General features: G+C 35.7%; 1 protein-coding gene across 2 annotated transcripts in view; it reads right to left on the bottom strand.

The window, feature by feature from the left end:
* LOC126847734 (nephrin-like) overlaps positions 1 to 13,974 on the bottom strand; it is a 333,468-nt gene that overhangs the window by 44,186 nt on the left and 275,308 nt on the right. For both annotated transcript variants that reach the window (XM_050588115.1, XM_050588116.1), the window contains exon 3: positions 7,932 to 8,140. In XM_050588115.1, coding sequence (XP_050444072.1) covers positions 7,932 to 8,140 — 209 coding nt within the window. The remainder of the gene's footprint in view (positions 1 to 7,931; positions 8,141 to 13,974) is intronic.

Genomic DNA, 13,974 nt, shown 5'->3' with positions numbered 1-13,974 from the left:
CTCTGTAAAATACTAAAAGAGAGGCGAAAATGTATGATAAGTTAAATTCTTAACAATATGTTAATTATGATCAGTTTACATAATAATATAATTTTTAATGCAGCTCTTTTTTCAATTTTCCCACACTTCTCTATCGGCCATCGTGTTTTTGTTCAATTGATACCCGCATCTACTCACTTGTCCTCTGGTCTTCCCAGCTCATCACTTCCGTGTCTCGTCCAAGTCAAATATGATCCACCAGCCAAGTTGTCTATTCATTATTAATTTTTTTTTTTTTTAATATGCAAACTTTGTTTTAACACAGTGCGACCACACGGCGCAACACGTATACAGTTTTGTGCGCGTTATTTATTTTTAAGTAGAAATCTGACAGCGATTTGATTTATCGAGCTATTATAACACCATTGTGTATCCTCCCCATAGACCTACGCCCCCATCCCCCATGGGTGGTCGCGAACCTAACAGCGAAGTAAACTGCCTAGTTCACTTAACCACAACACCAGAGCAATAAATCTAGCAACGTGTCATCATAAATATTTATATGTATAGATTTTTTTTGGTGTGTGTGTGTAAATAATAGTACATAGTATTTAAATAATTTATACGTTTCGCGCGAACAAGTTAAATAACCCAAAAAACGCAATACTATATTTTATGTTGTGGAGCTTTTATAAAATAATATGTTTACAAGGCGTCACGCAGATGCTGAAACGTTGTATCGCATGACAACGGTGTATGATTGATGCAAAACACCATTAGTGTGGGTTCGGTAAAATCGACGTAATATTTTTCCAATACCCATAAACCTTGGCACAGTGATGTGTGAAAAGTAAATATTTAGCTTACATAAATAAATAATTATCAATACCGTTTATTAATTTAGGTCAATATGAGATGCGCAATCTATACGGAATACAGTGTAAACAGCTTTACTAATTTCCTTCAACAATCAATAATAAGTCAGCTATTGCGAAAATACGTAGAGGTGCGCCCACTTTCACCATTACTATTCAACTGCTACAAAGAGAGAAGTATAACGGAAATTAAAGATAAACAAAACAGCAGACTTGGGATAGGAATCAAAGTGGGTGGTATATTGATTCCAATGATCAGACGACATCGTATTATTAGAAGAACATGTGACCTTCAGAGTGTCAAATGCGTAAGTGTAGTGTCGGAGACGAGTGGAAAAAATTAACTGGACAGAAAGAGTAACGAATGACGATGTACTGGCCCAAGTTGGAGAAACTAGATCCATAATGAATGTCACAAAGCGATGACGATGGGACATGACGGGGCACGTTCTACGCCATGATGAATAATTGCATCAGACTATAATAGAAGGTGCAATTTACTTATAATTGACGCGCTCAGAAGCCAAACTGATTAACTCCATATAATTTAATTTTTCAAGACAGGCAGTTAGAGTTATTTGAAACAATGTATGTCAGTACAATTGCTAATTTACTTAGCGCAATCTAGTGATGAAAAATTCAACTATGGAGTTTTTTATCTTGGCCATAGAAAATTGTACACTGTGGAGTTAATCGATTTGACATCTGAGCGCCTCAATCATGATATGAAACTAATTCTTTATCATCAAAATTAATTATTTTGTCGCTAAAAAATTTGATTTCCTCCCACGCTGTAAGCCGTCGTCGATTGAAAGGAGTAAACGAAAGTAAATTAGTGTAGGATCGGATTGAGGGGTGGGGGAATGTGGAGAAAATAAAAAAAAATACGGCTATCGCACCCCCAGCTGGATCGCGTGTGCGTATGTAATGCGATAACTATTTTTATTTTTTTTTTGGATTTTGTTTTACCCAAAGTTTTTTTGTGCTTTTGGCTAATCGACGACGGGTAGGCACGTAACGAGATGTTTTTTTTTTTAACGGCATTATTCAAAAAATTAATCGGCCGGCCATTTGCAAAACTCGGAGAAATATATTATACATCTTTGACACGAGAAAATCCCCTTATTTCTAATTCCCTCTATAAATATATATATATAATATATATAAATATGCCATAAAACAACCCCGGCCATAACCGTTATTATTAACTTTAAAGGCGTTTGAACCAATTACCCGACGTGGTTTGAACAAGAGTTTTTACATATTTTTAAGATGTAATTATATTTCATAACTTTTAGTTTGAATATGTTAACAAAAAAAAAAATGTAATTCATTCAAAAACATCACATTTAACGAAACTTAGATTATAATCAATATTGTATTTATTTGTTTGTTCTGTAGCCAATAAATTGCAATTTTGCAGTATTTTCAGTACTAAAGCTGTGGTAATACGATTAGGGTTGATCGCCTCTCTATATAGTAATCAGTTTTATGAATTAAATTAAAATAAAGTTAACTAAACCTTTGTAATATGGTCTGTGACATTTTTCCCTTCTTTGTTTGGTTTTACTTTATAAAAATAATGGTTCAACACATATTTTAGAGAAAATAAAACTCTTTATGAATTGAGGCCTCGCTAGATATACCATCAGTAATTTTTTTGGACCTTGTATCCTTAATCTACATAATGAAAAAATTGAAATAAAGAAAAAGTTTCCACCCCTTCTAGGTCAAAGGGCTTATGACAAATCCTGGTTTTGTCAATCGATACCAATTGGAACTAAATTGACTATTTAAAAAAAAAACAATTATAAATACCAGTAATTTTTGAATGAACGATTGTCATGGGCTTAAACATTGGAGAAACTCTCCAATCGACCGGAGTGGGTCACACGCGAGTGATTAGCGTTGAACACGGGCAAATACATTTGGCTATATTGTTTTAAGTTCTAATATTCTACCCTTTTAGAGAGCAGGGGGAGGGGGTGCTTTTTGGCCAAAACAATAAGCGCCGAGGACGTTTTTGATCGGTTAGGCAAACACGGAGTCGCGTGGAAATTTATATCGCGCAAACACAAGCGCCGGCCGGGTGCGCGCCGATAATCCTGGTGTTTAGCGTTTCTGTATTTATTCAAGTATTTAGAAAGGTCTCTTTTGGACGGGCCAAGTCGTCGTACACGGTTAAGCGTGTGACAAATTCATAAAGAAAACAACCGGCCGAAGTAAAAGCGTGTACACGCTCGAAAACATCTTTTTGAGACCATCGAGAAATAATATACCTACAGCCAAATGAAATACAAACCCGGGATGAAAACGAGAGAAAAAGTTCCTTTGAGGATAATAACACGTAGAAAAAACCCTAACGTGTAAAATATTGCTGATGAGTTGTTTGTGCTACACTGATTAAAAACAAAAACATAAATATTTCCACTATTCTACAAAATATAATAACTAATAATACTGTATAACTCAATAGCTGGTAATAGGATTGGCGAACCAAGGTTAAAAGCATCACGTACGACGACTACCTACTGGAAACCAGATGATAAAAGATCTTCCCAAAAAATGTATGTACTATTTTCTAAAGACTTTAGTATAAAATGTGTATATTTTGGTTGAACATATTCGACTATAGATTTATGAATTTTCCGGCAATTACATATTAAAATTCTCCATAAACCTCTACCCTCCCCCGACTGTAAAATAAGACCACTGGATTTTGACCACTACTTCTATGAGTAAGGCTGAGAGTAAAGGTCGTTGAGGTTAAGATAATATTTGAAAAATACACTAAAAAATACAACGTTGATAAATCAATTTAATACAATTTGACTTTTGTAACACACCTTAGTACCTGTTCATAATATATTACATGTACGTATACATGACTATATCTATTAGTTGAAAATAATAAAAAAAACGTATTTTTTTGTCAAGTAAGTATTATTTTTGCAATGGTGTTTAATAGCGTTTCCAAAAATTAGTTAATGTTACCTGTTCTTGTTGATACATAATATGTACAAGCACAACAATAGTCTACACGGTACATATTGAACTTGGCAAAGAGTTTTTTTATAAAATAGACATTTAAAATTCAATAGTTTTATACATTAATAAATTATTTATTAAAGTCATTTTTGGCAATTTGTTGATGTTTTAACCAGTCAAAAAATAATGGAACTTTGGTAAATTATTTCAACGTTTTAATAAAACCGACAGGAAATAATAGAAAACCAGCTAAATAGAAGAAACATAGGAAAATCGGTTGAAAAGAAAAATTATGCGATCAAATAAAATCATTTCTAGGTCGTTTGTCAAATATCTGGTCGAAATTCCAACGCTAAAATAGCAAATGGTTTTACATTTTGTAGACAATAGTATTTTATAGCTAACTTTATATCTACCCATCTCCACTTGGATACCCACTAAAAGTATATTCTTCAACCTTCTTATCCACTGTTGTGTGCCAAAAAAAAATGGATTATTGTTATCTTTTAGCTTTTCTGTTTGTTTTTTCCACCACACAAGGGTTAAAGATAAAAGTGTGTTTATTACAGTGCCGGAGTCATAAACGTCTAAAGAATTATGGAAAACACCGCGAAGAGTATATTTTATTGTTTTTCCACTTTGCATACAACGACTCGGATCGCATAAAAAACTTTTTTTAGTTCGAACGGAAGTGATGTTGCGGTAAATAAGAAAACGTAGCACACATGCACTTATGTAGCATATTGTTTTGATACGAAATGCCGACAGAGTAGGTATGACAATTGTATGAAACAATATTTGAGACAGTGATACGAGTATAAAGAAAATTATTAAAAAGCTTAAGGGTCAAAATTTATTAGTGATCATTTGGCATGACTATTTCAAAATCAAATTTCACGTAGGTATCGTTTTATTTTGCGCTAATTTAAATACAAATTACAGTAAATAAACACAAAAATAAAGAAAACAACTTTTTCTTATTCTAGTATTAATGGCTTATTTCTGTCTCCACTGTAGAGTATAGACAGCTGTAACTTTTGTTTAGCAAGGAAACCAGGAAGTAGGGAACACTACAAGACATTTATACATAGATGAATAATAATTACAAGTTGGGTTGTATATTATTGTCAGTCAATCTCATATGACATGGTCATAAATCTCGAGCCGGGCTCGTTCGGTGACAAAGAAGAGTTGGAAGGCACTACAAGGTCGACGCCAACTCCGTGAACCTCGAAGCTTTTCAAAAAGATTGTTCCCTACCTGGAGTAAAATTGATTTTCGACGGGAGGATAATGTTGTCCGACTTTGAGTGTGACGCGACTGGTGCTTTATAACCGACGGTCTGCAGAAGATCGGGGTCGACACAAAGGAACGTGCCAGACAGCGTAAATACTAAATATACATTAGAAAAAAGGCAAACCCATAGATGAAAACGTATGTATTATGTACAAATATTGAACATAAAACTACAACTGCACGATTAAAGCTGACTACAAGACCACGGCGGCGTGTTGCGAATCATCGTCTGCTGTTCCCAAAACTGCATTAAGTGCGGCTTGGTCGTTTTGGCGGTTGAGAGCTTCCAACTGCTTTGAACCTAATGGCACTACTGGGACCAGCTCCGGCGTGGCGGTCTGAAAGGATTGCTCTGGCAATTGCTGTGGCATTTTCGCGGGCGTGGAATCTATCCGGTCCGGTTCGAAAATGTTCTGAAGATCCGACCGAGTGTCCTCCTTAACGGGGCCACGGAAACGCTTCAGTCGGGTTGCCGACAGTAGTCTCTGTACGTTGGCGAAGAAGGCACGCCACATTGATCTCATCTGGTATACTAGGATAGGCCTATTGCGATCAAATGAAAATTTTGTTCGGCCTTTTGATTAATTTAAAAAAACTTCTATTGGCCAGCATATAATTATTATTGCGGTACTGTTTGTAGCCAAATATTAGAGTGTTATTGATTTTCCAATGGCTTGCATAATAGCTCATATGAACATCATTGGGAACGAATCCAAACATTGTAAAAACATTAGAACTAGCTGAATATGCTGCGTTCGTATGGGCCAGATCATGTCGTATAAAAAAGGTGGACATAGCTTTAAACGAGACCTGTACGATAATCTCAGACTGCCTTAATCAAACAACGATTGGGGAAATACAAGAATTCTCAGGAATAGCCCCACCAGATATTATGAGAGAGACTACATCAGAGATAGAACGACACAAACAACTAAAAGACCCCCGTCACCCACTACATAGAAAGAACCCACATGTACTGCGACATAAATCTAGAAAAAGCTTCCTTACCGCGATTCAACCAATACAGAACTTACCATAAAAAGAAACAATTGACATATGGAAAGAAAAAGAACCATACACCTGGAGCGAAATAAAAAAAGAGCCGCCTATAGGAAAGGACTGAAAATGGGAGAAACGGAAGGCATTAAATCGCTTAAGAACAGATGTCAGACTATGCAAAACCACACTCAATAAATGGAATATATTAGGAGAAGAAGAAACTACCAGCTGCAAATGCGGTGAAACACAGATAATGGACTATCTATTACAATGTCACTTATGACAAAAATAATTTACACCTGGCAAATGGCAAAGCGGCAGCAGTCGAGGCTTTTTGGATGACCAAGATCTGAACGACAAGAAAGAAGAAGAAGGAGGAATGATAGCAGCTCTTTAGGGTAGTCTGTTTCAATATATTTGTTTTCATCTCTTTGGTCAATTATCTAGCTCCTCTTCTCCATTCTTTAAAATCATCCTTCACATCTTTCTTCTTGAACATACGATCTGTGGATCCTCCCGGTGCTCTTTTCTCTTCTATTAATGTATTGTGCAACTATAAAATTGTATACGTTTAAAATAATTCTCTGTAGCTTGTACAGATATTAACTTGAAGATAACATTGACACACGGTCGAAATTGATTAAAACCAGTGTTTTCTCAAATATTGAAATCATTGAATCCTCTCCTAGGTTGTTAATGCCTTTAAATACGAAATTTTCAGCATGAAAAACAAGATCAAAATTCTTTTATTTCTCAAACTTGTTGGCGAGTTGATTTATTATGTAAATTTTAGCTCTTAAATTGCCCGAGCCGTCGAAAATGTAATAATAAAAGACGAATCCTATTGTAATCACATTATTTAGGCGAGGCAGAATGTTCCTTTGGAGAAATTGTCGAAGAAAACTGTTAAATCAATGTCGTTTTGAATGAATAAAACATATTTTTATTCTGTACAAATTAAGTCTCCGATGCGGAAATCGACATAATTGCATTCTGAATAGAGTTAATGTTACATTATTGCGCGGTAATAACGACGAATCGATTAAAAACAAAAAAAAAGTTACAAAAGAAATGAAACAAAAAGACTAATAAAATGTATAAAAGATGGCTAAAAATGGCAAAACGACAAATATTTTTTCTCCCTCAACAATTGTTGAACGGCTGCGATATAATAAAACTATTAAAAAAAAAAAACCAAGCTCGGTAAAATGCAGCACACCTTTTATATTTGCCCGATATTTTCATTTTGTATTTTAGTCGAGTTAAAAGGACTAATAGCGGGCTGTTTTTAAGGAGTATTATTATAAAGAATATTTAGGGAAAAAGTGGTTTTATCACATTTAGAGAATTGTTATGAGCGTCAGGGTCTCATTTTTATTGTTACAGTTATTTCAATACAAGTAGAAGCCATTTTGGTGGCAAAAAAATGCTTTTGCTGGGACAAAATTCTGAGATCTCATAGGTCCAACTTCAGTTTTGTAAAAATATAACAATTAACAAAGGAAATATTATGTTCATTTCAATTTCTGAGTATTAAAATAATAATTTAAAATTCCATTGAAAACTATTGAATCATTGTCAAAACTTGAAACCAGATATATTAATTTTTTTTAATGTTTAGTAAGTGTTGTTCGAATTTTTAAAGTGGACCAGATAATTTAATGTATTTACATTTTAACAAAATCCACTTTTTATCTACACTTGTCTATTGCGAAAATAATTTTTTTCTTCATTATTTCCAGTTGGCAAATATTTTTAAATGCGATATAAAATATTCAAATCAAAACAACTTACCGATAACTGTAAGGTTCAGCCTTGTGTTGCGGGTAGGCGATTTCTTAAAGTCCACTCGACATCTGTAGACGCCCGCATCCATCTCCGATACGTTGTCAATGGACAATGTGGCCGGTTCAGAGAGCGTTCTGAAATGTGACCTTCCCTCGAGCATCTCGTCTTTCCAGTGCGACTTGGTCGGGTCGATGTGTTTGCCTCGTATGTCAACGCTAGAACATAACAAACGGCGATACGGTACTATTGTGTTGACAGCATATGGTTGAATAAAACAAGACAAAAAAAAACATTATCGTCAGAGCCCCGAGGAAAGGTTAGCTCGGGTCAGGTTAGGTCAGGTTTTAAATTTATATACCTACCAAAACAAATTACTAAAGGTCTTTTATATGGTGATCGGTTAACTGCTACGACCAAGTCAATATACGACCCAGATAAATATCTTCAAAAATGATTAGACTTTTTCATAATTATTTAGTTATAATTAGATAATCCAAATTTGATATAACCTCATCCCTGACGTTTGCCACCTTGTTAACTTTTTTAATAGTAGCAGATATATTAATTTAAACTTTTAGTTGAAGAATAATTTTCTGAAAACTTTGACTGGTCGATAAACTTTAATAACTTAAGATTTTAAAGGATGAGGTTGTATTTTTTGAAAATATATCAAAATTAGGCAAACTCAACTATAATCGAATGAAAAATAATGATTTATAACAGTCTAATATCGTTTAAGATATGGACAAAATGTATGATAAACCATAATTGATCTTTTTAAAGATCAAGAAAGTAAAATATACACCTTTAGGACGTACATATACATTCCACGTAAGGCAATTATAATATCAGCTTTTGGCTCTCGACCAAAGATTGTTTTAACCATGTTTGTACCATCTACACAGTCGAATGGAAGCATGTTTTATTCGAGGGCAGCAGTGTCGTCACTGTCAACTTTCACAGCCCTGCGACCGGTTTTAATTGAAATTCCTACACAATACAGTGTCGATTTGGCTTCTCGACAACTGTATACTGTATACGAGGTTAGTAGATTGTTGTAACATAAGTAGACACTGCAACAACACAACGACGGTGAACATGATTGACGAGATTCCAATACAATACGGACCTCGCTGGGGTATACAGATATTGTATTTTATGTACAATCTTGCGGTTTAATTGCTACCGTTGTGGTTGTTTGCGGGCAATAATAATCTGCACGCGTAAAGGGGCTGTACAATAGAATAATAATATTATGCACGAGTTTGGCCGCAACGCCAAAACTGGATCCAAATTGGATCCGGCCGATAAATATACATATATACATGCGTGTATATGTGCAATAAATCGTGTTACAAATACGTATTCGCCTTGTCGGTATTTAATTTGAATTTGCCGCCGCCGAAGCACATCTTGGCAAGATAACAAAGTGCAAAACCAATACACTACACAATCGTTGGGCGTTTTTTGCCGGATGGTCTTTTACCCTTCTTAAAATAGGATCCGTCCCTTGCCAAGCGAACCCGCCGTGGGGCCGCTAACGTCGTGTACAATGTACATTGTATTCACTTACTATATATATTATATATATATAGGAAGTGTCAAACTGTAACATTCGGTTGTGGTTCTGATGTGGTTTTATCACATAATAGTGCCAGTACAGTCCAAACCGAGCACGGTGTAAACCAGCAAAGTTAGAGAAAGTATTAAACCGTGGCGCTGTACAATTACAAATAAGCATCAAAGCGTTAATTTGAAAGTGATTTTATCCGAGACGACTAGTACAGTAGACTCATAGGCACGGGAGGTCACAGGTCTACAGGAATTATTATAAATAAAAATGTCTCGTGTCGTACGGATCACCCGGTACGCCAAGTAAGCCGTGTAAGTGGCTGCAAAGAAAAACGTATGTCAATAAATCACAATTAAAAACATTTACCGTGGTCGTTTGCGAAACCGTTTTCCTAGGCGCACAACCCTCTTGTGGGTCAAGAGCCCGGGAGACGTTCTCCGGAGGTGCAGAAGAATTTATGGCGATAAAACGTGGAGAGTGCAACCGTGGAGAACATATAATACACAGCGTCGTCGTCGGCAAATATTAATATCGGGTAATTTCTTTTAATAAATCACAGGGCGAGTGCACTCACTTTGGGTAGAAAAGGCGGTGGTACTGGAAGGGGAGGGGAGTGCCGGTGTGGTCCTCTGTCCGGTTTATTGCGTTTTGAAGCTGTTTAAGCTGTTTTTGGGGTTGCCATTTATTTTGCACGACGACCGGGCTAGAGGGGAAAAAAAGAGGGATGAGGGGGTTAGGTCTCCGTTCCCGTGTGACCGACCCCCGGTGTGTGCGTGTGTTTGGGTTCTTTTTTTTCTAAATCCAAAACAAAAGTAAAGCGATGGCGAGGGGGACAGGGTCGACAAAAGAAGCTCAAATTACCTCAGGACCGCGGATAACTCGTCACGGGTGTGTACCCTTGGCCCCGTAGGGCATTGGCCGTTGTTGTTGTTTGTTGGACTCGTTAAAAGTATTATCTCCAGGTACCGATCTGGGTCGACACGTGGTTTTTTGCCACTCGCAAAATAGTACTTTCGCCCCCCCCCCCCCGGTTGTCCGTACATCTTAATATAGTCACGGATTAGATAAAACCAGACGGTGCACTTTGGCGTTTACTGATAACACGGGGAAACACCTTCCTTCAATCGGTGTGACCACATAGGGAAGTCTAAACTTTTGTTTTTTATTTAGTCAATAAAAATATGAATTTTTACTTTTAAGAGCATTCATCTTAGGAATAGTATGTTAAAAGTAAAATTGTTTTTATTTAAGAGAAGAATTTTGGTTTTAAGGAATAATTATAGCATTGGAGAGCTGCAGTAAAACTGTACTTTTTAAATAGTAAATTTTATTGAAATTGTTGGAAACCACTGAAGAACTAATTGAAATATTTTTAAAGGTTAATTTAGAAAGATAATTAAATATATTTTATTATTGAGCATTTTAAGTTTAGAAGTTGATATGGAAAAAAATAAAAATTTTAAATTGTAAAATATCATTAGCTAAAATGACAAGCCAACCGAATAAGCTCAGAAAACGCCAATTGCTGTACAAATTGTACCATACAAAATGAAAATGTGCTTCTTTTGGATAAATTATAGATCCGCCAAGGATAATAAACGCCATAAAATATAAATATTTACTAAATATATCGTTGTGATTTAGTGGAAAAAATGTATAGGAGTATTTATAATTTTAATAATAAAATACATTTATAATACTTAAAAATAAAAAGAACTTCGGACAGTATTATGCATTTCTATAGCACGAAAGTCATAAAACTAAGTAGCTTAATATGACTCCTTTTTACTGAAGATACAATTTTTAATTTGTTGTCCATTTGAATAAGAGTTAACGAGAAGCGCCGATTTTCCTAAGAAACAACCATCTTTCGTTATACAAATTTAAATAAATATTTATTTAGTAAATAGTAGTATTTTTTTTTTTTTTAAATGTTTGACAGTTGCCTTTATAGTTCGTATTATAATAAATGACGTTTTTGGTATAATTCAATTCGTTGGTACAATAGAAACTCTTTCTATTCTACTCCTCGAAAAAAAATCAATAGATTAATCAAGTTTTGTAGGATTTTCTGAGACAAATAAATGACGTTTTTGGTCCATTACAATCAGAGCTGTCAAAATTTAATTAAATTACAAATTACTCAAAACAAAGAACCACCTTTTTTTTTATTCGATGACTTAAAGTGACAAATTTCATGTAAAATATAATTATTATGAATATTTGAAATACAACCAAGTTAGACACCTAACTTGAAACAGTGAAATTTGGTAATTGAAAAATTTACAATTGTCCGAATAACGTTATTTATTTATATTAATAATATGAGAGGGGCTTTTGTTCGACGAAGTGGTTCGTTACGACTATAATGGGTAGCTGTACATCGGGTACATAAACGAGTTGGAACTTTGAACGAAATCAGGGAAAGTAGGTAAGACACTATTTATTAACAGAGAGAAGAGCAAACGAGAAAAGTAGCCCTTTCGTGGGACACCCGAAATAGTAGGAAGGATATCAGAAGTGACTCCATGCAATTTTATCCACTGTTCAAGAGCGGTTCTTCAAAACCAGTTGCACGCAAAACACTTACTAAAGCAACGTGATCACCGAGGTAAAAGCTTTGGAGAAATCCTTCTGAGTAATGTCTACTGGAGAGTGATCACTACGAGCCTCGAAGATGTACTTACAGAAAACTACCCGTGCTGTTCCTCCCTAAGTAAAGGATTAATAACTGACCGAATTTTATCAAAGAAAATGGACTCGAACAATTTTGCAACGTGACAAAGTAATATACCTAATATTTGAATAGAGTAAATTATTTGTGGTTTTCAAATCGAATAATTTTTATTACAACCATGTTCAGGATGTACCATTGTTGCCGTCATTAATTTTTCATATTGTAGGTTTTTTTTTCTCATCCATTCGACGAAAATCAGCGTCGTATTCTCTATACGAAACGAAAATCGGATTAAAGTGCAAAAAAAAAGTAAAGGAAATAAACCGAACAGAACGATGTTTGTCACCGATTGCAAACCGTTATTGGATTGGAAACACATTTTATTGCTCGTTTTACGGTGAATCGTTTGTTAGCGAGACGCGGCCGGCATAGACACACACACACATGCTCGCAAACAGTATAAGGTGTGTTTTCTTCCCGTGTCGTTTGTTACGGGACCGAAGGGGAAAAAAATAAATATAAAGTTTTGCTTCGGGGAGAGATTCGTTAACGGGTTTTCTTCCGGGAACACCTAGAAAGTTATTACAAATCCAGTGCGGACCGCACGTAACGACAACTTTATACTTTTACCGCCACTCTCGACACCTCCTACCCTTCTGGTATTTTCACCCCTCCCCCCCACCCTCCCGATTATTCTTCTTTTCGATAATACCGCTGTGGGGCTGGGGTCGGTCGGGCCCGACGTCGTCGTGTAATGACTCGTGTAACGCAATATTAAAAACGGAAAAACCCCGAAACACCCGTCTCGCGGACTTAAGTCAAAACTTTTATCCGGACCGCTGACGGGACGGCACAAACGACAGGTGGTGCGCAATAGGAGGAGTAGGTGAGAGCAAAGACGGTGGAAAAAAGTTGATTAATCCGACCAGAACGCTAGCTCCGTCTTCTTTTGTAATACAATAACAATAATAATAGAATATTATGGGCCACGTACAATATTTTACGTGCCTCGCACATAGCTCGACCTTCGACCACCTTCTTGGCCTATTCCGGCCCGGGTGATAATCTTCTTATTTGCTGTGGTTTTTTTTTTATGAACCGTTTCCGCTGCCGACGAACCGGGAGATAATAACATTTCGGACGTGTCATCTTTTGCTCTGGACATAATATGACGGAACGACAACTTTCTTTATGAAGTTTCGCTTCACCTCACCCGCGCAATTTAATCGCGTGTCGTTAACAACGCCGTTGTAGGCGCTAAGATTTCTCGTACAAATCGTTTACTCCAATGCCATCGGGACCTCACCAAAAGCGCCACGTAAAACTGCGGTACGTTTTCGTAACAAGATCTATGTCAAAATTGCATGACGGTACAATAACGGTAGCACCGATAGCAGGGTGGGCATGAAAAAGCCCAGCCTCTGTTTAGGTAAGCTTTTATGAGTAATAGTGCATACAAATAATAATAACTATACAAGTACAAAAAATAAACCACAAAGATATAGGTCACTTGTTAGTAAAAATTAAAGAAAACAAATTATAAATTATTGTAATCTATTTGGAAAAAAAATGCGGGACACTAAATGTGGGCCATTTTGAAAACATTCCCTTTTCTGGTTTTTCCCTATTTTGGTAAATCACAAAGGACTATTTTCGGACATGCATATAAAATAAATGCATAATGACGGTGTTAAAGGTGATCAGTTTATACAAAATGCACATTAAAATTAAGCATTAAATTATTTATATAGGTATGGTAAAGGAAATGACCCATTTTTTTTAAAAAATAAAAGCTATTC

This window comes from Adelges cooleyi, unplaced genomic scaffold, assembly GCF_023614345.1.
Source record: "Adelges cooleyi isolate 19-005CV unplaced genomic scaffold, UGA_ACOO_1.1 ACOO_flye_CR_arks_rails_tigmint_CR_PRNA_118, whole genome shotgun sequence".
NCBI classification, from domain to species: domain Eukaryota; kingdom Metazoa; phylum Arthropoda; class Insecta; order Hemiptera; family Adelgidae; genus Adelges; species Adelges cooleyi.
The sequence above is the reverse complement of the archived record's forward strand: the minus strand, read 5'-3'. Positions and strand labels throughout refer to the sequence as shown.